The sequence below is a fragment of the Homarus americanus genome, unplaced genomic scaffold (genome assembly GCF_018991925.1).
Source record: "Homarus americanus isolate GMGI-L3 unplaced genomic scaffold, GMGI_Hamer_2.0 scaffold23598, whole genome shotgun sequence".
NCBI lineage: Eukaryota > Metazoa > Arthropoda > Malacostraca > Decapoda > Nephropidae > Homarus > Homarus americanus.
In genome coordinates, this window is record NW_024731054.1 from 657,295 (window position 1) to 684,356 (window position 27,062).

Sequence of the window (27,062 nt, forward strand, 5' to 3'; positions counted from 1 at the left end):
CCCCTACACCTGAGTGCTCTGTGGTATAGATTATTGACCTGTTGTACCTATTCTTTCATTTATCATGTCTATTGTTCCTATTCTTTTATATAAGGAGACATGAAGAGAAATAAATATCATGTCTACCTCTTGTCCTTTTCATGTTAATATAGAAATAGACAGGAGTAATTATCATGCCGGTAGCTTTTGTCTTTTCATGTTGATATAGACATAGAGGATGGTAATTACTGTATCATGCCTGTTGTTACTGTACCTATCATGTTAATATATAGATGAAAGGGTTGATTGTTATATCAGTCAGGGAAAGTCACTGATGTTATCCACTGGAGCCAGACGACCTTGGTGGCTCCTGTGTAATTACTGTGGTGGAGGGAGGGGCTGTGTTGGTGTCATCTGGGGGCTGTGTTGGTGTCATCTCTGGGGGCTGTGTTGGTGTCATCTGGGGGTGTTGGTGTCATCTGGGGGGTGTTGGTGTCATCTGGGGGCTGTGTTGGTGCCATCTAGAGTGTTGGTGTCTGGGGGGCTGTGTTGGTGTCATCAGTATAACCCGTTAAATGCGAGTTAAGGGATTAGGATAAGGGGCGTTGAGGGTTAGGTGGGATGGGGAGTAAGGGGAGGATGGGAGATAGGGGTGGGGTCAGGGTGTATGGGCCAGTCGGCCTCCCTGCAGTATCCCTTTCTTATGTTCTTATGTATAGGGGGGGTAGGAGTCAAGAGGATACGGGTGAGGTGGGGGATGCGGAAATGAGAGTTGAGGGTGAAAGAGGATGGGATAAGGGGGGATGAGGATGACGGTTGGATGAGGGTGGGTGAGGGGGGCTAAGAACAAGAGGAATACAAAATACACTGCTTGGCTGACTCCTGACAGTGGGTGGGTGAGCTGACGGAGAAGCATAGCGATGAAGGACGGCGGTGTGTGGGTGTGACTCCGACTGTACTGAGAGAGAGAGTCACATGTACCCACTTTTAACCTCCAGTGACCGAGACAGCAATAGATTTGTGCTTGTGCAGGTTAACGCTGGCGTAAGTCACCCATTACAACCCGCGGCTGTAGAAGACATTGGTACCTACAGAGATATACCCTGTAATACATAATCGGGTACAGTAGCTACAACCTCACACGTTTAAACTACAGTGGAACAATACAGCAATACAGTCTAGTGGTGATATCGGCAACTGACATTAACAGTAAAGTCTAAAACAAAACATTAACTTCCATTACAAACATAGTGACTAATCTCTATATAAACCAACAATAATAAGTTACTCAGGGGCTGTTTATTATTCCCCTCAAACCACAAACAAGAGAAAGTGGCCTGTACGTCTGTCTGTCCTCAGGGATACTTATTCGTTCGTGTATTTATATTGATTTATGTCTCTCTACCGGCCGCCATGTTGGAACACCTCACTACCCTATAGTCCCCGTCGCCTATTGGTACACCTTGTAGTGTCTCATCTCGACCAATCAACTTGTGTGAATTGTTGTAATTGGTCAGGAAGTCACAGGTATGTAGGGATTGGTTGATTGGCCAATTATTGAATATAAACTCAGTCAATCACTCAGTCAGTCAGTCACTCACTCAGTCACTCGCTCACTCACTCACTCACTCACCAAAATGCTTAATGGCTTCAATTTATGGTACCGTTAGTGACGCCGTAAGAGTATCTGGTTATAATTATACGCTCTGAAGTGTGTGTGTGTGTGTGTGGTGGTAGGTATCATCTTGTGGTGGCTGTGCGAAGTATCGATTTACACCATATATTAACTTGTCGGATCTGAAGTTGTCTTGTTCATGGAGATAGATGGGAGCTCTCTCTCTCTCTCTCTCTCTCTCTCTCTCTCTCTCTCTCTCTCTCTCTCTCTCTGTTTTCTTGTGTTTCTCTCTCTCTTTCAGTACGTACATACACATATACGGTTACCTCCTTGCTTACTTATATGAAAACACACACACACACACACACACACACACAGAGCAGTATTTTCTTTGCTATCTTTAGTAATTGGGATTTATTATGATCGATTATTACGGTATATTTCTTATAAAACCTTTACGGTGATAAACTACCACAACTGCACACCAGACGAGGTCAAGCTTGGTTAGTGGGTCGAGTGGCTATTTGGCAGTTTGGAATAATAATAATAATAGTAATAATAATAATAATAATAATAATAATAATAATAATAATAATAATAATAATAATAATAATGCCGGTAATTATTATTATTATTTTAAAGCCTTAACAAAGATACCGTTGGTTATGATAATGTAAATAATAATCATTGATAAAAATAACTGAAACACAAGTAGCAGATAGATACAATTTTTTTTATTACTTTTTCAATAATGTGTAACAAACCTGTAAGACAAACCAACATATAGAGACGTAACGTAACATTGTACTCACCTGAGATAACTTATCAGGTAGAGCGAGGGTCCGGCCACACCAGCTGAGGATGATGACCAGGGCGGCCACACTGTGTACTTGTCTCATGTTTTCCTTCACCAAGTAAGAGGTTATATCACTTTAGTCACCGGCGTAAGTTTCCTCGAGTCACCAGTCGATGTTTTGGTGAGTCTCGAGCGGAAGTTTCCTAGTCACCAGCAAAAATTTCGTAAAGTCACCCTCAGAAATCTCCATAAGTCATTTGGAGAAATCTCTTTTACAATACCGGTCGAGGATTAGTTTCTGTATCCAGTTGAAATCCCTCAATAAGTCGGCAGTTGAAATGTCCCTTAAGTCACTGGCAGAAGTCTTTATAAATCCCTGGCAAAATTCTTTTAAGTTACTGGCATAAACGTCTTTTAAACCTGTGGAGGAAATGTCTTTTTAAGTTACCAACAGGAATATCTTTTAGCCAAGGGGAGGTCTTCTTCAGTCAGTGGTGTTAGCGAGAGACAGACGCTAAATGGCCAAGAGATCTGGACTTCATCCTTACTGGAGCGCGCGAGGCCTTAGTAGTACCGTCAGCGAGTGAGGGAGTCTGTGTGGGTGTGTCAATAGACGTTTGAGATCGTGGGCGCTGGTGTGCTCTCCTCGCCTCCAGGGAGCTGACTGGGTGCTCAAGCCGTGTGTCGCGTTATGTCACTCACTCTCGATAAGGTCCGCTAGAGGAGTTAAGTTGTCGACCCTCACTACCAGGTGTCGCTTGCAGGAGTTGGGGTGAGAAGATCTGAGGGTTATCTGTGTGGTGGTGGGTGGCGGGGGGTGTTGGGGGCGTTGGTAGGTGGTGGTGGGTGGCGGGGGGTGTTGGGGGCGTTGGTAGGTGGGGGCCGGGTGCCCCCGGTTGTGTGGGTGGGGGGGGGCCGGTTGGTGGGTCGTTGGCGTGCGTTGATGGGTGGGGGCGTTGGTGGTGTGGGTGGGGTTGTTAGAAGAGTAGGTAAGGGTGTGGTTGGTTTAGGACGTTGATAAGTGGGTGGTGATGGGGTGGAAAATGGCTAATGGTGACAGATATCGAGGAGTAAGGAGGTGTGTGTGTGTGTGTGTGTGTGTGTGGTGGAGGTGGATGAGTAGATGGTGAGAGTGTTGGAGAGAGGAAGGGGTGTAGGTAGAGGGTGAGGGTGTTGGAGAGAGGAAGGGGTGTAGGGGGGTGAGGGTGTTGGAGAGGAAGGGGTGTGAGTAGGGTGAGGGTGTTGGAGAGAGGAAGGGGGTGTAGGTAGAGGGTGAGGGTGTTGGAGAGAGGGGGTGTAGATGTGATAGTGTTGGAGAGTGTGTGGGGTGTGTTGAAGTGTGAAGGAGAGGAAGAAATGTACAGTAGGTGGATGGTGCCATGATGGTGTGGGAGTGTGAGGGAGGTGGTGCAGGTGGGTGATTGTGATGGTGTGGGAGTGTGGGGGAGGTGGTGCAGGTGGGTGATTGTGATGGTGTGGAGTGTGGGGAAGGTGGTGCAGGTGGGTGATTGTGATGGTGTGGGAGTGTGGGGAGGTGGTGCAGGTGGGTGGTGTGATGGTGTGGGAGTGTGAGGAGGTGGTGCAGGTGGGTGATTGTGATGGTGTGGGAGTGTGAGGAAGGTGGTGCAGGTGGGTGATTGTGATGGTGTGTGTGGGTGGTGCAGGTGGGTGATTGATGGTGTGGGGTGTGAGGAAGGTGGTGCAGGTGGGTGATTGTGATGGTGTGGGAGTGTGAGGAAGGTGGTGCAGGTGGGTGATTGCGATGGTGTGGGAGTGTGAGGGAGGTGGTGCAGGTGGGTGATTGGGTGATTGTGATGGTGTGGGAGTGTGAGGGAGGTGGTGCAGGTGGGTGATTGTGATGGTGTGGGAGTGTGGGGAGGTGGTGCAGGTGGGTGGTGTGATGGTGTGGGAGTGTGGGAGGTGGTGCAGGTGGGTGATTGTGATGGTGTGTGGCAGGTGGGTGTGTGGTGGTGTGGGGTGTGGGGAGGTGGGTGGGTGGTGTGATGGTGTGGGAGTGTGGGGAGGTGGGTGCAGGTGGTGATTGTGATGGTGTGGGAGTGTGAGGAGGTGGTGCAGGTGGGTGATTGTGATGGTGTGGGAGTGTGGGGGAGGTGGTGCAGGTGGTGATTGTGATGGTGTGGGAGTGTGAGGAAGGTGGTGCAGGTGGGTGATTGTGATGGTGTGGGGAGTGTGAGGAGGTGGTGCAGGTGGGTGATTGTGATGGTGGTGTGGGTGGTGCAGGGTGGTGAGGAGGTGGTGCAGGTGGGTGATTGGATGGTGTGGGAGTGTGGGGAGGTGGTGCAGGTGGGTGATTGTGGTGGGAGTGTGGGGAAGGTGGTGCAGGTGGGTGATTGTGATGGTGTGGGGTGTGAGGGAGGTGGTGCAGGTGGGTGATTGTGATGGTGTGGGAGTGTGGGGAGGTGGTGCAGGTGGGTGATTGTGATGGTGTGGGAGTGTGAGGAGGGTGCAGGTGCAGGTGAGGTGATAGAGGATCTAGAGCTTAGGAAATGAAGGTGGTGGAGACAGCCTGACCATCACAGGTGTACAGCGCTGGTGCATCTAATAACTGGCGTATGAGCCGTAATCCTAAGTATATCTTGAGGTGCTCGACCCAGGGGGATGAAGCTGGTCTCTGGTCACACTTGGTCTCCGATGGTCTGAAACTGGTGGGGGGGATAATCACCGCTGTACAGAAGGGGACCGGACCATGCATGTGTAAAATGATCCCAGAAACAGGTAAGTATCTACACCACCATCCGTTATGCTTAAGTCTACCGTGTAAGACAAAAAGTAGGGTAATGTGTGGGAAGGTTACCTGTGGTTCTCGATATGTCGTATATTATGTCGTAGTGAATAAAAAGTAAAGAAAGTTGAAGAATTAGGCAGAAGGGAACACATTTTATCAACACAATATAACTAATAGGTAAAGGTTTTTTGTTGGGAAGATTGACGACTGTTTACCGACGTGAGTTTTCATTTTGATTTGTGAGAAGAAGTATCCTTTATCATCCCAGTCTTTATTATAACATAGAGAATAATAACAGCTTGGAGCGTGATGCATTTCTTAGTTAATAATAACCTCTAAAGAATTAATTATCGTAAATGATCTATTAATAATATATAGGATACCATCTATTTAAGTACATAATCATACAGACTTATAATAAATGAGTATAATATCTATGAGTCTTTATCAGTAATAGCCTAACACATTATACACCTTATCTGTAAGTCAGTAACCAGTTCAGCGTCCACCACCCCTTAGTATACCGCACCACTGGCCTAGGGTTGAACCAGCATCTCGTGGGTTAGTAGCTCAAGTGTGGTGTGTGTGTGTGTGTGTGTGTGTGTGTGTGTGTGTGTGTGTGTGTGTGTGTGTGTGTGTGTGTGTGTGTGTGTGTGTGTGTGTGTGTGTGTGTGTGTGTGTGTGTGTGTGTGTTACGTACAGTTGTAACCAATGTATGAGAGGAGTCGACCGTAACGTGCTGTGTGACGTCTACCAGGAACCACTACATAATATAGAACAACGATTGAGCTTGATAGACGGTGAAGAGAGGGAGAGGAGAAAGGGAGAGAAAGAGGAGAAGTAGGAAGGGAAGATAAGGAAAAGGGGAAATAAGGAGGAGAGGGGGGAGAAGGAGGAAAGGAGAGAAGGAGGAGGGGAAAAGAGGAAGGAAACACAGCGAGAAAGGGAAAAGGAAATGATGGAAGAGATGACAGGAAGAAACAGAAGGAGAAATCAGGAATGTAGAATGAGGTAAAATATGAATAAAAGGAAGAAATTTGAGTTGAGAAAGTGAGAGAGAGGGAGAAAACCTGTATTTGTTTACCTTGCCACAGGGACTCAGGTAACTACACCCACATTTCTCTTCCCAGTAAAACCCCTCAATTATAATATATGTACACTAACTACCGCCAATGGTGGAGCAGTAAGTAACACCTTGAAGACGTAATGTTGGAGACGTGGGTTCGAGGGTGGGAGACGACTAGGGGGGTTATATCCTAGTTGGGTGTGTTGGCTTTCAAAACGGGTCATTGTCGAGTGGTTTTTGTTCTATAAACTATCTGCCTTACGGAACTACCACACGACGGGGAGATTATTGTGTTTGAGAATTATTAATTACATCTAAACATATCCTGAACTTAGCTGTATGACTTGATGTTGATTATACCTGTTGATCATTAAAATAAACAATTAATTCAGTCCACAAGGTAGAGAAAGTCCACAATATATAATCATTACCTGAAGGTTGGTTATTTCATGTGAAAAATGAATGCGAAATAGATCATAAACCTTGAGAATTTCTTGGTCATTTCTTCGCAGGTTCACCGAAATTAGGGTAAAAACGACTACTTTTGCCCTCCGGTGGCGTAGTTTTTCCCCCAAAAGCCCAGGGAAGGCCAGGGAATATTCCCCTAGTTTATGTTGACGAGTGGGGGGGAAGGGAAGGAAGGAGGGGAGATTTACCAGTAAGTCCAGTATACCTCGTGTTGGTGTTGATGTGTCTGGTAGTATTATTGTTAACACGTGGGGGACATACTCACTCACTCACACTCAGTCACTCACTCACTCACACACACACACTCATTCACACACTCACTCATTTTTCTGTGTTTAGGGGCACAGTTTGTACTTTCACCACACACTCTTACTACATGCCCTAACCACTAGTCCTCACCACACGCCCTCACCACACACCATCACCAGCCACCATCACTACACGCCCTCACCACACACTTGGCTCTGTGGCAGCGGCTAGACACATAGATCTGTCTTGATAGGCCTCAACCATCAACCCAATGGCGTCAACAATGCACTGTGACTCTACTACAACATGGGGGATTATCTCACCAATACTTACGGGTTACAAAAACAATCTCCGAACCTCTGAGCAGTGAGGCGTCGTGATCAGCAGGTGTCCAGGTACTACACCACGGCGTCTACCTGTCGGCTCCTCTATAGAGACAAGACACCGACGCCGCTATGTTTATATAACGTTATGTACTCCGTTATTAACACCACTATGATGACGTAACACCTGTAATTAAACGTTATTATGCTAAGAATATAGTGATTCATATAATACACTTTGTTTACATGTGTCAGCACCTGTTAAGGCCGTTAAAATATGATGAATTTACACACGTATTTTTTACTCAAACAGATGAACAACGGAGGAAGAACCTGAGCTATTGTGAAGAATATCTCAAAATATGTTTTCTTTGGGTAACTCTGCTATAATTTTTACGTCGTTCTCGAAATTATTTATAAGACTTTATCTGTGAGTGATGACGTCTCGAGGAATCACCTGAAGATTAGACATTCCAGTTAATTTCATCTGGAGAGTAACCACCGTAAACCTAACCTAAACCGAACTTACGCTTGCCTAACCTAACCTAACCTAAGCTAACCTAAGCTAACCGAAACGAAACGAAACGAACCGAAACGAAACGAAACGAAACGAAACGAAACGAAACGAACCGAACCGAACCGAATCGAATCGAACCTAACCCAAACTAAACGAAACGAACCGAACCGAAACGAAACGAACCAAAACGAAACGAAACGAACCGAAACGAAACGAGACGAGGGCGAATTTGAGTATATTTTGGCTTTTATCAGATTATCTCGCAAGAAGGAAATATTTATTCAGGAAATATCTCTAAAAAAAGGCAAGATTTTTATATAGTTGCTTCAGTAATACACTCTATTGGCATATAGAGGCAAGAGAAATAATATGTCTCCTTTAGTTGCTAAGATATATTACTCTTGTGGTGAGATATATTACCCTTGCGGTGAGACAACCCTCCTGTGGTGAGACATAATACCCCAGTGGCTGGCTGAGACATAATGTAATGGCGGTTAAAGTTAAGATAGATGAAGTAGGTCCGTGATAGGCGGGGTGGGACCTGAACTACCACAAGTCACTAGTCACGGTTACTAACAGGACGATAACGCTGTCAGCCAGCCGGAGCCTCTGATGATAACCTGAAGGCGGAAGTTAAACTAAACGATATGGTCTATGATCTTCACTACCTTACTGTGCTTGTGATAATGGGTGATACTGTGCTTGTGATAATGGGTGTTACTGTGCTTGTGATAATGGGTGATACTGTGCTTGTAATAATGGGTGTTACTGTGCTTGTGATAATGGGTGTTACTGTGCTAATGTGCTTGTAATAATGGGTATTATAATGGGTGTTACTGTGCTTGTGATAATGGGTGTTACTGTGCTTGTGATAATGGGTGATACTGTGCTTGTGATATACTGTGCTTGTAATAATATTATGCTTGTGGTGTTACTGTGCTTGTAATAATAGGTGTTACTGTGCTTGTAATAATGGGTGATACTGTGCTTGTGATAATGGGTGTTACTGTGCTTGTAATAATGGGTGTTATTATGCTTGTGATAATGGGTGTTACTGTGCTTGTGATAATGGGTATTACTGTGCCTGTTTTAATGGGTGTTACTGTGCTTGTAATAATGGGTGTTACTGTGCTTGTAATAATGGGTGTTACTGTCCCCACTACACCACGCCTTCACCACACGCCTTCACCATACGCCTTCACCACACGCCCTCACCACACGCCCTCACCACACGCCCTCACCATACGCCCTCACTTCACGGCCTTGTTTGTATACAGTATATGATTTGTAACCCGGACTTAGTACTCAGTGAGGCGTGGTGTAATCAATGCCCGGCTGATTAAACTGTCTGTAGACGCGTGCAAGTAATATCACCAAGACAGAAAACAGGCACTGATCACGTGGCGGTGTCGTGCGGGGCGGGTGATGGCTGACTCGTGGGAAGATTAGTAACATAAGTGACAAACGTGTGTCTTGTACCTCCAGATCCTGTGGCACTTATTTTAGGTGGAATAACAGATATATGAAGCGGAGGACGTGTAAGACGAGGTGTAAAGCCTGACACCAGCAGCTCAACTGGCTGGAGTCCTCTACCAGAGATACAGATCGAGGAATGTCAGGTTACCAGTGTCGTTAACACCTCTGGCCCACATGTCCTCTAAATCGTAACACATGTGGGTGGTGCTTATTTTAAATATATAAAATAAATAGGCAATAAGCTTAGAGACTAACTAGGTTAAAATGTCTTTCAAACACTACATACTGTATATATCTACATAATAATATTGTCATAAATTACCTGAGAATGCCACCCATCTGACACACAGCTTTCCTTGTCACTGAGGAACTCTACGTCACACTCGTACTGTGGAGTAGTAAGGGTTCCAGTGGTCCCAAGGTGTATGTACTGACACAGGCTCCTTATTAGCGCCTGGTGCAGTACAAGCATTATCTTGTATCTAAACACGCTGACGTTATCGCTCTTTGGTGTGTGAAAATCGTCGACCTTACCTGTTTAAGTAACTGCTGATCTCCCGCCACCACGAGCTGCAGCAGTAGTGACCCCCAGCTGAAGGCAGGGAGTGTTTGGCGAGAGTTATGGAGTTGTTATTGAGTGAGTGAGTGATTCACCTTCAGGTTGTGGGTCTAAGTTCTCCTCGAGGTGACTGTGTGTGTGTGTGTTCAGGTATTCTCGACCCTCAGTGTGGCCTGGCTGTCTCGTAAGATAAAACTTTGACATAGTGTATAATTATCTTAAGTGTAAATAGTAACCCTTAATTTGAACCTCACAAGAACATAAAAAAAAGATGGGAGTTTAAAGATTTTCTTGTGTCTGGTCGGGAACACCTTAAGGGGCGTGGGCGTTGAGGGAGAAAAAAAAACTGGCGTAAGTAATTTGTTTTATTTTGGTGTAATTAAATTCAGCTTGAGAATGATATGCAACTAAGTTAAAACTTTCTTGGCTTTGAGAGCTTGATACATGTCTTAATACCATTAGAGTTAACAAACATGGACTAACGCGTAGACAAACACTTATACTCGGATACACAAATTATGAAACACGTACACGGAAATACACACACGTAAGCGGACACACAAAGGCATACATTCAAACACATGCATACTTACTGTACACTCAGGCAGGCACGCTTCTTCCTAGACACTTACGGCAATCATAGCCAGACACTTGTATAAGCCACGAGAAACATGGCTAGACACACCTACCTAGACGTAGAAAAACATGGCTAGACACACACACACAAACGATGATACTAGATTAGAAATAGAAAGGCTGGGTGACCGTGAGGGGGCAGCCAACCACCTACACCTGTATCACCTAAGAGGCTATCAGTACCTCCCCCACCCCCACCCCCCCTCCCAGCCCCCCACTCTCCACCCCCTCTCCTCAGGTTTAACAGCTCTCGTCATCGTACACTGCGCATGGACTACTGCGCCTTCTCCAGGATTACTATTTAGCGGCGGGAATATAAAAGGTGTGCGTGTTCACCTGGGCGTCACACCTGTACCATCACGGGGAAAGAAGGCGAAATCTGTCTTAGTTTTTGGAGCTGGACCGTGAGTAATAGAACTTCTACAACCATAACAAGACGTAAAGAACATCAAGTGTCACCAAGACCAACTAGTATTCTGAGGTGTGTGTGTCAACAGCATCACCAGCCACCAGGGGGAGAGGAGGTTACAGAGGCAGAGGAAGACGTAATGGTTGAGGAAGGTGGTTGTGTTGATCACGCCCCTGTCATGAGGATGAAGCCACAAGACCACCTGGACCACCTGGATCAGTCTGACAACGATATTGGTGAGTGTTGGTCCTCATATAGAGAAGGTTTTGGCTTTAGGGGGAATGTTTACATTTGTCTGTGTGTGTGTGTCAGTTACACTGTTAAACATCCGCCTAGGACGATAAAATACGCTGAGAAAGACCACACGAATTAATATGCATTATAAGCAAAAAGATAATTCCACATATAAAAACATAAGTATCTTAGTGTGACACATAGAGAAATATAAATCATACATGTACATAAGTTAGATACATTCAAGTAACACATTCATCCATATAACACACACACACACACACACACACACACACACACACACACACACACACAGAGGAGGGCCATATTTCTTTATTCTTCATAATATATAAGGACACTGTAGTCATTATTCTTCCTGTATAAACGAATAGGTAATATTTTATTTGTATGGGTTTCCTTCACCTGGATCTGAAATTTGACAGTTTGTGAAGAGTACAGACAGGAAATACGGACTATAACTGCTATTGCCTCCACAGACCCCGCCACCGTCAGCCTTCTGTCAGCGACTGATATCACCTACAGCAGTGGCAGACGTAACAATACCAGTAACAGTAGCAAGAGCAGCAGTAACAGTAACAAGAGCAGCATTAACAGTAACAAGAGTGACAGTAACAGCAACAATAACACCAGTAACAGTAACAAGAGCAGCATTAACAGTAACAAGAGTGACAGTAACAGCAACAATAACACCAGTAACAGTAACAACAACAGCGGCCACAATTTTAATGAAAACAGCCGCTCGTCCACCAAGAAGAAACAGCACGAGAAGGGTGACAAGAAGGAGGACCTGCTCTTCACCTCCACCTTACTCTCCTACCTGTCTGTTAACCAGTGATAGAAGAGTCAACCAATCATGGAGGTGTTAACCAACCACGGATGTTAACTTATCACACGGATGTTAACCAACCAGGGATGTTAACTTATCACTCGGATGTTAACCAACCAGGGATGTTAACGTATCACACGGATGTTAATCAATCATAGAAGTGTTAACCAATCAGGGATGTCAATCAATTATAGAGATGTGTTGGTTTAGGGAATACGTTAATGACCCCCTAGAGTGAAGTGTCCCGCCCCAGCAGTACTTATGTTAACAGGAACACATAAGTATACGGCGGTGAGTGGTGTCTGTGTGTGTGTGTGTGTGTGTGTGTGTGTGTGTGTGTGTGTGTGTGTGTGTGTGTGTGTGTGTGTGTGTGTGTGTGTTGATAGATCATTATGCTGTAGCTCTTTGTTATATAATACTACTTAATTTATTAAGACATAATACTAAGTAATTTTTGCTCTTCATTATCTTGGAACATTTTCACACTTGATATACACTGTTATTGTAGTACAAACTTGTGGACTGTAGCCAAAGATTATAACCACTGATACATAATTGTATTGCAGTAATCCGCGTTGTTTGATTTTCTTTATTTTATCCTCCGTGCCACGTGTTAGCTTACTGTTGTTACACACTGTTGACAAGTACTGGACACGTAGAGAATCTTGAGTGTACCTGGACATGTGTCAGTGTTGGTCAAGTGTGGTCTTAAAGGAACTCACAACCTGCCAGTGTTGTCACAACACTGGCAGGTTGTGAGGTCACAACTCTTACTCTAAAGAAGTTGGTGCTGGCATTTGCTGTACTGATAGCTTCTTTAACTTGAAACTGTGACCTCTAATGGGGCGGCCATCCACTAGTTTGAGACTGAGCATTTACCTGTATGAGAGGGTAATGCTGTAAGAGAATAGTACCACGTTGTATCTTATTAACTCAACAACACGACCCAGGAGTGTGGGGACGGCACCGAGTGTGAGCTGGTTTAACGAAAGACTTGATCAACACTGTCGCGTCTTCCTGGTACATTTCAGAGCCCGTTCATATCCAGTACCTGCCACCAGTGCGTAACAGAGAAATGACCGACTGCTTGACTGAGCTGACCTGTGGCTATTAAGTCTACGGTCCGAGTTACACCTGGAGACTTAACAAGAAAGAAAATGAGGGTGGAGTTAAGGGGAGACTGTGGAAGGTGTTCCAGGTCTCTGTATCTTTTTGGTATCGTTTATTTATCGGTTCATCACTTATCAGCCGAATACCCGTTCGGAAGGGGTGGTTGGCCTGTTCTTTGTTACTTTGTTATGAACTTTGTTGTCCAGTGTTAGTGCAGCAGGAAACTGGAGTACTCTGAGGAAATTTGTGATGCTTGGTAGAGAGGGTCACACTGGATAACACTCTTCTATCTGTAACGAGGCAGGACTCAAACCCAGGACACAAGTTGAGAGATACGCTTTTTAATATACAGTACAGTACCAAAATATAAGACTGTCCAGTATGTACATATGGGACACAACAAACTGACACACAAGTATTATGTGATTAAAATTTTCTGGGAAACTGTTGATAATTATTATTATATTATTGATATGTTTTATTTTATAAGATACATAAATTTTGTCGTAAGACCTTTGATAAAACACACACACACACACACACACACACACACACACACACACACACACACACACACACACTACATCCTTGACCACCGAAGGGTCAAGACGTACCTGGCGCTCCTCTCGGAGCAGCCAGGTCAACTAAGTTGGCCCATACCAACTCCCTCCCCTGAACCCTCCTCCCCACCGGAATATCAACAAGTTCTCGCCAGAAGTTACAATTTCATTTAGGAAAGGAATGGAACCAGTGTTAAACAGAGGTGAACAGTGGTGAACAGTGCTTAAGTCAGTGAGAACAACTCAACAGTAACAGTCGTACCCAAGTTAACCTTCACACAGTGAGGTCCCAGGTACCCAGTGATAACGGCCTCATAACACCATCTGTGGGGAGTTACTACACCACAGGCCCTCATAACACCATCTGTGAGGGAATTACTACACCACGTGAGGCCCCTCATAACACCATCTGTGAGGAATTACTACACCACGTGAGGCCCTCATACACCATCTGTGAGGAATTACTACCACGTGAGGTCCCTCATAACACCATCTGTGAGGGAATTACTACACCACGTGGTCCCTCATAACACCATCTGTGAGGGAATTACTACACCACGTCAGGTCCCTCATAACACCATCTGTGAGGGAACTACTTCACCACGTGAGGTCCCTCCTAATACCATCTGGGAGGGAGTTACTACACTACGTGTTTGCTGTTCAACACCTACAATAATCTGTATGTTCACTGTATGTTCCTTTACCTTTCTCTAATGAAGGCTTTTGTTAAACCACCAATGTATGTAATAAGTCATTTATATCCAATGTATATTTTCAGCCTTCGGACTGCAGAACTTTTTCAATAAACCGTCAATTATTATTATTATTATTATGATTATTATACACACACACACCTCTCTACATCGTCCTCACCTTCAGAAACTAATCCTCTTGAAGTGAAGTTCCACATATTCAGATGAAGTGACATTACATCCTACACCCACACCTCTACACCCACCCCTCTACACCCACCCCTCTACACCCACCCGTCCACACCCACCCCTACACCCACCCCTCTGCACCCACCTCTACACCCACCCCTCCACCCACCCTCTACACCCACCCCACACCCACCCCTCTACACCCACCCCTCTACACCCACCCTCTACACCCATCTCACCCCCCCACACGCACCTCCACACTCCACCCTCTACACCATCCCTCTACACCCACCCACTACACATCACTAAAACACCATCACTAAAACACGATCACTAAAACACCATCACTAAAACACGATCATTAAAACACCATCACTAAAACACCATCACTAAAACACCATCACTAAAACACCATCACTAAAACACCATCACTAAAACAGAGTCTAAACCCATCAAATAACTGTGGAAGGTTAGTTTATCTTGTGAGGTTTAATCAGTTCTAAGAGTCGTGTAAGTTTTGTGAGAAAGAGTAGTAGCCGCGGCCGCGTTGATAAGGAGATGAAAGTATGTTGTGAAGTGGTTAGGTTAGGTTAGGTTAGGTTAGGTTAGGTTAGGTTAGGTTAGGTTAGGTTTGGTTAGGTTAGATTAGGTTTGGTTTGGTTTGGTGTGTTCTTTAAGGGTTTGGTTAGGTGTGTTCTTTGAGGGTTAGGTTAGGTTAGGTGTGTTCTTTGAGGGTTAGGTTAGGTTAGGTGTGTTCTTTGAGGGTTAGGTTAGGTTAGGTGTGTTCTTTGAGGGTTAGGTTAGGTTAGGTGTGTTCATTGAGGGTTAGGTTAGGTGTGTTCTCTGAGTGTTGGGTTTGGGGTGGATGTTGTGTTATTGGGAGAGAGAAAGAAAGATACACAAAGACAGGGGTAGAGAGAAGGGAGAGATATACAGAGATACGAGCTAGAGAGAATGGAGAAGGGAATTAGATGGGGAGAGAGACATATATGTAAAGTGGTACAGAGGAGGAAGAAAGAAAGAAAGAAAGAACTACGGTATAGAAAGTCTCGATATTTGCTATTTATCCATCGTTTATCTCTGTGAAAATATAACCATGGCTACACAGTTTATTTTTATTAGTTTTCAGACCTGATTTTGGATATTTTTCTAAAGGTAAAAATGGTTTAACTTTGTACGTTTTTTTATATACCAGGAAAAGGTCTTATCTACACCAACGCTTTTAATTATACGAGTATCCTTCCAGACTTAAATTTTATTGTTTGTAATGACGAAACATCTACGACTAATACATGTAGAGAAAGATGCACTTGTTACTGGAAGACAGAACACTATGTTGTAGATCATATTGTGGGGGCGGTACGGATCTGTGTCTAGGAGTATTGTTGTCTCTCTGTCAGCGGAGTGTCAGCCTCAACACATACATTTTTTACATAATAGTGAAGCTTGTGTATGGCATTGATTTTTCAAACAAATACAAAAATTAAAAGTATTAAAAACTTAGTTGTGTGTAAACAATAAATTAATCGGAAATTCATTTAATAATTCCTATATTTCATCGGTATGCTTCTCCTGCACGGTCGATAGTCCGTTAGTGGGAGGTTGTCAGGGTCTGTACAGTTGACTTCTACGAAACACTTCCTGCTATCTGACGCTGCAGACAAGTTTCTCTAAATATAAAGAACAAAATAGATTTAGTTCTTGTGAAAGAAAACTTGACTACTTACTGAGAACTACCTCGTGTCCTTGTGTTGCTGTAGATACCATCCATTCATGCCAGTACCTCAGAACCTTATCACTTCGTCGTATGGAAGGAATTGATTAGGCTTATCACCAGTGTGAGCCATACCGGGTACTGTGCTATGGCCTTGGTCCTGCTGAAGACGTCTATATGGATGGCGATCTTGTGGCCACAGAAGGAAAGTCAGATGCCTAGAGTCTGAGACTTAACATAGGTTGTCCTCCTCACCCCCTCCCTGGCTGCTCGTTACTGAAAGCTTAAGTTGTCTTTTTATGCTTCAGTTTAAAAGTCGTAACTTAAGATAAATGTTTACATGTACAGTGAAACATTACAGTATGTCTTTTTTAGAATGTGAACCCTGGTTTGTATATAGCTTGTACGTTTTAAGTTTCAGTATTGATATCTTCACACACACACACACACACACACATACACACACAGTGATAAGGTTACAGGAAATAGCGAGGTGAGGTCTCCATAAGGACCCATCAGCCAGTGAGCATCAGTGTCGCAGTAGATGTTATCACTCAACTCACCACTGATTTATATCAGTTCCGGCTCCGCCCACTAAACATCTCTCACATACCACAACACTGTCCCAGGGTATATAAAGGTGTTGATCTCACCTGAGTTTCATACCTGACCAGTTACTCAGAGGAAAAAGTTGAAATATACCGTAACGACTCAAGTCACCTGACAACATTAACATCGTATTTCTGCTTAATGTCCCTAGCTGTTGAGGGGCAGTCAATAACGTCATAACGTTAAAGTCAGACACTAAATTACCATCAAAACGTGAGTAACATCAGTTGTCATTGAAGCCAGCCATCTCTCTAAACAATCCACCTTGAACTAAGAGACAGAGTTACAGTTGGTGAAGACCCTGTGTGAGGACCCACCGTCAGGATGGTGAAGGGACGAGACCTGCTGGACCTCCTGCACCATCACCATACAGGTCGGTGTTGAGTCCTCCTTTGGCACATGAAGTTAGGCAGTTGGAATATCACCTCATGTTGGTATCAGTAAATTATGTAATATTAGTTGTTGTTTAATTTGTTTTTCTTCATTATATCTTATTACGCTGAGGTTAAGGTGTGTGTGTGTAGTAATAATAATAATAATAATAATAATAATAATAATAATAATAATAAACGGTTTATTAATAGAGTTGCAGCCGGTGGCTGAAAATATACAGACTTACATTTGATTTAGACATAATGATATAATATGCATTGAATACATTTACAGGGCTGTACAGTACATAAATCAGGAGTTGTTTATTATTTTAAAAATAGATGGGATGGTGCTGTTCTTATATCTATCGGTGCGGGCTCTTATGGGCTGAATTTTTTGTAGTGTGTGTGTGTGTGTGTGTGTGTGTGTGTGTGTGTGTGTGTGTGTGTGTGTGTGTGTGTGTGTGTGTGTGTGTGTGTGTGTGCGGGGGTTATGGGAAATACTGCAACTAATTTTACATGCACAGACCCGCTGAAGGTGAGGCTATGGTCCAGTAGTGTCCATAGTAACAGCAGTGACAGCAGCCGCAGCAACAGTGACATTAGCAGTCTTGGTTACAGTGACAGGTCAGACAAGGTCAAAGTCACTACTCCCTCGTCAAACAACAAGACCAAGAAACAGAAGAAGAGCGATCACAAGCACCACCACCTACTGCTAACCAACAGTCTCCTCTCCTACGTGTATGTTAACCGTTAATGGCAACTATTACCTGTTAAACGGGAAGAAGAACAAATGAAAAATAGAATTATATGTCAAAAGCAAAACAAAAATATTCTTGTGTTGTTTTGTATTTATTCTTAGATTTAATAATGACGTACAGTAACAAAACTAACTGTGATCATAGGTTAATAATAAATGGTAAGGCTTATATGAACCATTTTCTTCTTTACCTGTGAGTGATAATTTACCTGTATGCAAATTTCAACCGTAGTGATGATGCCGAATGTTAGTTGGTCATTCCGTCGTCTTCTTATTGATAGATAGATAAATAGATATTAACAAAAATCGCTATACAAGTTAAATAGATGGAGTATGTATATAGACAATCTTGGTATACAACTCAACGTGTATAAATATAGACAAAGTATGTATACAACTTGCCATGAAGGAGTATACAAACAATATACTAATTAAAAGTAAGTTGTCTATATGTTAAACAGAAGACTAGCCTTTCTTATCACCAAATACAAAGATGAAATATATGTGTAATGGTTAGGTTAGGTTAGTTATTTTATTAAGTGGGGAAAACATAATTGTGTAATATTATTCACCGTATGTAAGGAATTGTAAGCGACATATTTATTCTTGTAGATGTACTGTATGTTAGTTGCCATCCTGCTGTGGGTTGGGAGTAAGGAGGAGGTATTTTGAGTTAGTTAAAATGCTTGCTCAATACTCAGGTAGTTTTTCAAATTGTAAATCTTCAGGTTAGGTTAGGTTAGGTTAGGTTAGGTTAGGTTAGGTTAGGTTAGGTTAGGTTATATTAGAACTCAGAATGGTTTTATTTATGCTGTATTTTTAAAGTGATGGACGTTCAGGTACAACACACACACACACACACACACACACACACACACACACACACACACACACACACACACACACACTGACGGTCTCGTTTTCTGTGATACAAAGGTGTCTTGAACCTTAACTCTTCCACACAACATGGTAGACAATATTAAACCTACCCTTATGTTGCCTACTCTTAATATTGCTAGACTTGGTTAGGTTAGGTTTGGTTAGGTTAGGTTAGATAAAATTGTTGATAGTACTGTAATCTTTTGTTTAGTTAAGTCGGATTACATTTAGTTGGGTTTATTCGTAGCTCATTAATCTCTCTCTCTCTCTCTCTCTCTCTCTCTCTCTCCATGTTCTTCTATAGCTGTGTATCCATCTGTCTGTCCGTGTATGTACAGTACATATATCTGTTCTGTTTCCGTTCGTGTCCAAGTACCTGTACCTTTGTGCAAGAACGTATACAATTAATAACCACGTTTAAAGTTATCATCTTGGTGATAGTAACTGGCCTGTTAGACGTTTGGGCAGTCGGTTACGTCTCTGTTACACACTGTTGGTAAGTGCTGGTCATGCACACCTGCTCCAGAATGTATCTGTACCTGCGCCAGTGTTGGTTAAGTCTGGTTTTGAATGAGCTCACACAGTTGACCAGATGTACCACGCCAGTGTGAGACTGGTGAGGTTCACAGTAAACACTAAATCTCTCGGTGTCAGGCAGCCAGGAGACACTGTCATTATACGAGTATCTCAGTGTTTTGAAGCTCCTGCAGGAAATACACACCTGATGGTGTTACTCTGTACTGTGATCAACACTGACTCACCCACCACACCCGTAACCCATGCTGCTGATTAAGTTATCTCTGACGTCACCTCTTTTAACACCGGAGACTCATGTTGTGTTTTGTTACTACACGTGTGTTTCCTTCTAGACGACAAGTGGTGTAATGGTCAGCTGCTCGTCTCACAAACGAGGGGTCCCGGATTCGTCTCCCGGACAGAGTGAAATTATGGTCAAGTTTCTTTATGTTTTTGTCTCTGTGTACCCAGCAGCAATTAGGAACCTGGATGCAGGCCCGTCCTTTAAGGGGGCGAACAGGGGCGACCCCGCCCGGGGCCCCGCGCGTGTGGGGGGGGCCCCGCGCGTGTGGGGGGCCCTGCGGGGCCCAGCACTAGACCCAGTGATCTCGGACACATTACCTGTTAACTGGTTAATCTGACCTGACGGTTTACGCCACCATCGCAACCGTGACCTTACCATCCATAGCGACAGTCCCCTGGGGGTTGGTGGGGGTGGGTTCCTCTGACCGCATAATCTGGGGCCCCGCAGTGGCTGAGTTGCCCCGGGCCCCGCACCCTCCTAGGGACGGCCCTGCTTGGATGATTTTGATTGTGGATTATGTTCGGCGTAATGGTTAACCAGTGCAGTTGGCGAGTTGTCCGGTCTTCTTGGACTATTCCTTGACACTGTCATACAATTCGTTAACTTAGGTTGTGGCTGTTGTGCTGGCAACAGCTTCTACACCTACAGTAGGTGGCCCTAGAGCCAACCTGCTCAGGCACGAGGGGCAACCATTATCTTTATTTTATATGTACAGTGTCAGCGTCAGAGACATCAGACACCCACCTGAATTGTGCGACGATGATTTTAAATCCCCATCCCTGCTGGTGCCCCTCCTAGGCTGTACTGTACTTTACCAAGTTTCACACACACACACACACACACACACACACACACACACACACACACACTTCACTAACGTCTCTCCTTCCTAAGACACAATATATTTACCCCTCTTTCTTTTCAGTGTCTCCAGATAAACTCATGGTATTCTTAAGTCTCATTTAACTGTAATCTAGTCCAGGGGTTCTGAACCTGATGACCATAACCCTCAGAGGTCACGTCAAGCCTTACCAGGGATACGTGAGATGATACATGTCAAGGAGCTTAAGGTATAATGAAGGTACACAATATGTGTATGTATTATATTTTGATGATTTGCGGAGAAAAAAATCGGACACATTCATCTAGTTATTAGGACGTTGGTGGAGGTTAGGTTAGGTTAGGCTCGGTTAGGTTAGGTTAGGTTAGGTTAGGCTCGGTTAGGTTAGGTTAGGTTAGGCTCGGTTAGGTTAGGTTAGGTTTGGCTAGGCTTGGTTTGGTTAGGTTAGGTTAGGCTCGGTTAGGTTAGGACGCTGGTGGAGCTTCATAATAATTAACTCAACAACTCAATCGCTAAAATCACTCCGAGGACAGACCCCAAATAACGTAGGTAAACACGAGTAGTTATGATTGGGTGAATATTTATTAGTTTATAAATCACGAGTTTTATTACAACAGAAACATCAACATCCGGCCTGGCAATGTAACATAACAGAGTAAATAACACGAGAACATTTAATTATATAACTATAACTGCAGGTGTTCCCGGTTACCTGTTATAGTGGTAATTAGATCATTATAATTGGGCAGTAAACAACTATAATATAGACAGCAACATAACTATATTCACTCAACATAGACTATAACATAATTATATATCTTAACTATACATAATAATTTAAATATAATGAATAACTTTACAATACAGGAATATATTACACTAAGGTATATAAATTATCCCTTTATGAGGATTGTTGTTGTTTATATAATTAGAAGTAAACACAGAAATTATTAATGCCTTACCAACAGAATTATACAAATACATGAAAAATAATACAGTACTGAATCCGTAACTCACTTCTGAACTCTGGTCTATTATAATGAGTGTTTAATTAGCGTTTATATACCCCATGTTATCTTCCTTGGTATAGAGTTAATATTGGATTGAGTACAGTAAACCTCTGATGGTTATTATGTTATTATTTCCAAGACAGTACAATAGTTTCTCTAGATCTAAGCTTCCATTAAACAGCCTCTTCAAGAAAACGGTGAAACCTCCATATAAAGGGCTTCTCTCTCTCCATATAGTCCGTTATATTTGGGTTTCATTTCTAACGGACCCTCGATATAACGGGCTTCTTTCTCCATATAATCCGTTATATTTGGGTTTCATTTCTAACGGACCCTTGATATAACGGATTTTTCCTCTCCATATTGTCCGTTAGGTAGGTGGTCTGTGAACCTGCCCACGAGCTGTTCACAGACAAGTGCATCAGAAGACCTTGTATTATCCCCTCCCGTATCATGTCTTTCTTGCTGTACTTCCTCCTCCTGCGGGTGTTGTGACCGCCTTCTTCTGTGCTGGTAATGTTGTTGTTGTTGTTGTCACTGTTGTTGTCATTGCCACTGTTACTGTCACTACTGCTGCAGCTAACAAGGCTTATACGACCTGGCAGTAGTCTTGTGGGGGACTTTCTAGTTGTTGTTATTGTATTCAGTATCTCCTGGTGGGGGTCTGCATCACCTGTAAGTTATTAAATGTCTTTTATTAGTTTTCTTGTTGGGTAAAAGTGTAATTGTTTAGATGTTGAAGGTACAGGTGTGTGTAATATATGATGGTATACAGAGAAAAATCACACGCACACACACACACACACACACACACACACACACACACACACACACACACACACACACACACACACACACATAGACAACAAACTAAATTGGAAACCACACGTCAGTGAAGTTGTCAAACTCCAGTTTCCGTCTCCACCTCCTCCGCTGACTCAAGTCCCTCGGAGTTCCTGCACCCGAGCTCCTCAGTGTTTACACAACATTCATATTCCCAAGCTCACCATGCCTCCCCTACCTGGTCTTCCTCCCTAAATGCCATACCAACGTAAACACCCAGAAAAAGTGCAAAAGAGGGCATGCAAGACTCCCTTCCTACTCACATATCAAGAAGCGCTCAACACACTGACCCTGACTCTCACTGACCATCACCACGACCTCATCTGCAAATTTGGTAAGAAGCTTTCTATACCATCCTCGACACCGGCTCCTACTACCACCTGAGATCCCTAGCCCGAGAATTGCTGTTCGACACCACAACCGCATCCAGCCCATACGTGCATGAACTGATCGCTATAAGAACAGCCCAGTCCCAACCATTGTAAAAATTATCAATAACTTGTAATAAACCAGTGTATTCACTCCCAGTAAATACTACTTCTTGCACTGTCACTATGTTGAAATGCACTGTAGTTTGAGCTTTTCCCCATCTAGTTATTATATATCTTATTTGTATCACTTATGTTACTTGTATATTATTTATAATTCGAAACCCATTCCCCAAATATGTAACCGTATATTTTCAACCTTCTGGCTGCCAAGCTCTTTCAATAAACCGTTAATTATTATTATTATTATTATTATTACACACACCGGCAATATATGAGAAGCAACACTCAAGCAACAATTAACCTGTAGGGTGGTCGTAGCGGTTCTTTAGGTATTGTATCTTCATCCTGACGAAGGTTCTACACGGTATTCTTCCTTGTGTGTATGTCTCTCTGGTTGGTGACGCTGCTGACGACGAGTAACTTCAAGTTGCTATACCTGGCTGGTCCTGTTCCTGGTCACAGCAACTTGATACAGAGAAGAAAGGACAAATACTCTCTGGTGGTGACGGTGGTCGAGTCGTATCGTTGGGTAGCCGTGGAGGTTCTTCCTCTTCCCTGGTTTGAGGCAAGTCTGACACCACCCTTATTATCGCTGGTCTTTTATACCCCGGAGTAATGTTGTGTCCGTGATGCTTTGTTAACTCAATTGCGGTGTGTGTGTGTGTTTTAATTGCTATCACCTCAACTTAAGATACTAGCTACCGGTGATTGTGTACCCAGGCACACTTTGACCGGTAGTGGTTGGTGGTGATAGTGTATCCTGGCACCTTGAGCAGTGGGTGATAATGCCTAGCCCCCCCAAAAAAAAACATAGTTACGATACTGATGAAGATGGGAAGGAGACACAAGTGACTGTATTGTACTTGAGGCAGTTCACGCGTGTGTGTGTCGGTAGGGAGGTTGGTTGAATTATTATAGTTTAAGTTTGGCAAAGGTTAAGTTAGGCTGGGCTAGGTCAGGCTGGGATATATTAAGATAGGATTGATTAGATTGGACTGGGTTTAGTTTGGTTAGGTTAGGTTAGGCTCGGCTAGGTAAGGTTAGTTGTACCCGTGTATGTTCGGGTTTAGTTTGGTTAGGTTAGGTTAGGCTCGGCTAGGTAAGGTTAGTTGTACCCGTGTATGTTCGGGTTTAGTTTGGTTAGGTTAGTTGTACCCGTGTATGTTCGGGTTTAGTTTGGTTAGGTTAGGTTAGGCTCGGCTAGGTAAGGTTAGTTGTACCCGTGTATGTTCGGGTTTAGTTTGGTTAGGTTAGGTTAGGCTCGGCTAGGTAAGGTTAGTTGTACCCGTGTATGTTCGGGTTTAGTTTGGTTAGGTTAGTTGTACCCGTGTATGTTCGGGTTTAGTTTGGTTAGGTTAGTTGTACCCGTGTATGTTCGTCTATCCATGTTCTATCCAGTATTTAAAGGGATACAATTTTACTTCACAAGGTCCCATCACATCTACGGTCCTTGGGGAGTTTGGCTAGGAATGATGAAGAGAAAAAAAGAGAAAACAGACTCCAGACAGACAGACAGACAGACAGACAGACCCCAGACAGACAGACAGACAGACGGTACAGACAATGACAATACCCGCCTGACCCCAGGGCGTCTGAAGGCTAAAAACATTAAAGATATATAACTAATATAGTACCCAGTATATAACTTATCTCTTATCTCCCAAATAAACAACTCATTAATAGGTTTTTTATAATTAAATACATTGTCTTGTGGATTTATTGAGAACAAAAATAATCAGAATGTTTCATATACTAAAGATAACAAATATAAGACAATTAATACTGAATAAAAATTATCAACTACGCAAAATATTCAGTGATTAAAGGTTGGCCTCTTAAGATAGTGTACAGATTGTTGACTCTTTAGTGGCTTTTAAATTCATAGCTGCTAAAGAACTCCAAATAATCACTATTGACGGCGTAGGCGAGGAGAAGGCCGTCACAAAACACCTGACGTAGGGTGATGGGCTTCCTCTTGGCTGTCTTCTGTGATAAGTTCCTACCTGTTTCTGAGTCAAGATTTCTGTGGTTACTGCTGTTGTTGTTTCCTGAGTACGGACGGTGAGCTCTCTCTGGCGGCTCTGTTAGTAGTAGTGAAGAGTAAACAAGACAGTGTAGTGAAGAACTTGTTTCTATCCAGTAAAACCTCCATTTAACGGATATTAAGTGGTATAGTCCGTTATATGGAGGTTTCATATATAATGGACCTCAATATAATGGACTGTACTCTCTCCCATGTAGTTTGTTATATGGAGGTTTCATATATAATGGACCTCAATATAATGGACTGTACCCCCTCCCATGTAGTTTGTTATATGGAGGTTTCATATATAATAGACCTCAATATAATGGACTGTACCCCCTCCCATGTAGTTTGTTATATGGAGGTTTCATATATAATGGACTGTACTCTCTCCCATGTAGTTTGTTATATGGAGGTTTCACATCTAATGGACCTCGATATAACGGATTACACTCATATAGTCCGTTAAATAGAGGTTTCACTTTATATGTCATGTACAGCGGGATGACTGTTTTATTTATTAATGAAACTGTATGGACCTGTACCAAGACTGACCTGCATGACCTGTATCAAGACTGGCCTGCATGACCTGTACCAAGACTGACCTGCATGACCTGTACCAAGACTGACCTGCATGACCTGTACCAAGACTGACCTGCATGACCTGTACCAAGACTGACCTGCATGACCTGTACCAAGACTGACCTGCATGACCTGTACCAAGACTGACCTGCATGACCTGTACCAAGACTGACCTGCATGACCTGTACCAAGACTGACCTGCATGACCTGTACCAAGACTGACCTGCATGACCTGTACCAAGACTGACCTGCATGACCTGACCTGACCATGACCTGTACTCAAGACTGACCTGCATAGTGGTGCGTGGTGTGTCAGTAGGTCTTAGTCCATCCTGGAGAGTGAGCCTTCTATGTTCTTCTTCAGCAGACTCTCTGTTGTAGATCTCCCCCACCGTGGCGCTGTCGGTGGTTCAATACTAAACACTGGGACCAACTTCCTCTATCTTGGGTGAGTGCTGAGACAGGCAGTGACTCCACCATGCTAACCGGTCTCATTATTTATACCACCGGGACAATATTGTGGTCTTGGTGGGTGTGTTAAGAGGAGACAATTGAAGGTCATCATCCACGTGGTGTTGTGGTGTCATTTTTAAGATCACGACCTTGTTGATACAAGATTTGACTGATGTTGATATTCGTATCTGTAATAATACTATGTGTGGGGGGGGGGAGGTATGTTTGGGTGCGTGAGTACATGCATGCTTAAAGATTAGATCATCAGATATGTTGAGCAGATGAAAGACTCTTGTCAATCTTATCATTAATGTAGGTCACCTGAAAAAACAACAATAGATTAATATTTCTTATTTTTCTTTTTACAATTTGCTATATATCAAGTGCAAGAACATAATTTACCTCTAATTAAATCATAAAGGTGAAAAACTGTCAACAATGTCTCCAGGATATACCTTACAGAACCACTTTATGTATCTATCAACAAACACGTCACCAACAACATCAAAGAGAAGACGACCCACAGTATCAATGGCGTATGACAATCACTCACCACCAGGAAACACAATTATGTGTTGTCTTAAGTGGTTGAGCCTTAACTCATGATAATATATTCCAGCGTGCACATCTAATAATCATCAGACTTTACCGGTATCGTGATCAAGTGAGCACGTATTCTCAAGTATATATCTTCACCTCCTCAAGGATTAATTATCAGAGTCACGCTATGAGGAGATGTCACCGACGCGTCACACACACACACACAATATTATCCATGTATCCCTTGATCTCGTTGCTGGGACACCTACTGGTGAATGTTTACCTTCGTGTACCTGTATGTATTGTGTCGTGTCGTGATGTGCTGTGTAGTGTCGTGTCGTATTGTGTCGTGTCGTGTTCTGAAAAATAAAGGGGGATGTTACTTCTTGCAGGGTGTCAATTGTTTCTCTTACTATTGACAACACAACATACATATATTGTTTCTCACTTTTGATCTTTTTTATTTTTTTAAATTTTTGTATGTACGGTTCATTATTATTTTTATTATATTTTTATTTTTAACTTGCGGAATCGCCGCCCTCCGGGCGGCTCTTTCGCTAGGCCACTGTAGGACGCCACCCTCCGGGAGGCTCCACATTGTCTCACTGTAGTGCATTAAGGTGTCTGCTTTGATTCTGACTTTGTACTCGTCAGA

The 27,062-nt window shown here is 43.3% G+C and overlaps 3 protein-coding genes and 2 long non-coding RNA genes across 5 annotated transcripts in view; 2 read left to right on the forward strand and 3 right to left on the reverse strand.

The window, feature by feature from the left end:
* Nucleotides 1-3,045, reverse strand: part of LOC121867460 (MAM and LDL-receptor class A domain-containing protein 1-like) — a 55,313-nt gene extending 52,268 nt beyond the window's left edge. The window contains exon 1 of the mRNA XM_042367371.1: nt 2,407-3,045. Within this exon, the coding sequence (XP_042223305.1) occupies nt 2,407-2,493 (87 nt within the window). The 5' untranslated portion in view covers nt 2,494-3,045. The remainder of the gene's footprint in view (nt 1-2,406) is intronic.
* Nucleotides 3,046-10,746: 7,701 nt separating this feature from the next.
* Nucleotides 10,747-13,596, forward strand: LOC121867442 (putative uncharacterized protein DDB_G0283431). Its single transcript, XM_042367354.1, has 2 exons — nt 10,747-11,075; nt 11,571-13,596. The coding sequence occupies exons 1-2, from the start codon at nt 10,979-10,981 to the stop codon at nt 11,927-11,929; spliced, it is 456 nt and encodes a 151-aa protein (XP_042223288.1). The 5' UTR covers nt 10,747-10,978; the 3' UTR covers nt 11,930-13,596.
* Nucleotides 13,597-16,705: 3,109 nt separating this feature from the next.
* Nucleotides 16,706-18,100, forward strand: LOC121867443. Its single transcript, XR_006089153.1, has 2 exons — nt 16,706-17,167; nt 17,693-18,100. It is a non-coding gene; the product is annotated as an uncharacterized LOC121867443 (long non-coding RNA).
* A 3,650-nt stretch (nt 18,101-21,750) lies between these two features.
* On the reverse strand, nt 21,751-23,397 carry LOC121867444 (myb-like protein B). The gene is made up of 2 exons (XM_042367356.1): nt 23,111-23,397; nt 21,751-22,148 (listed from the first exon to the last, which is right to left on the reverse strand). Exons 1-2 carry the CDS (start codon nt 23,151-23,153, stop codon nt 21,781-21,783), a joined length of 411 nt encoding a protein of 136 aa, XP_042223290.1. The 5' UTR covers nt 23,154-23,397; the 3' UTR covers nt 21,751-21,780.
* A 1,113-nt stretch (nt 23,398-24,510) lies between these two features.
* On the reverse strand, nt 24,511-25,739 carry LOC121867445. Its single transcript, XR_006089154.1, has 2 exons — nt 25,705-25,739; nt 24,511-24,890 (listed from the first exon to the last, which is right to left on the reverse strand). It is a non-coding gene; the product is annotated as an uncharacterized LOC121867445 (long non-coding RNA).
* Nucleotides 25,740-27,062: the final 1,323 nt, after the last annotated feature.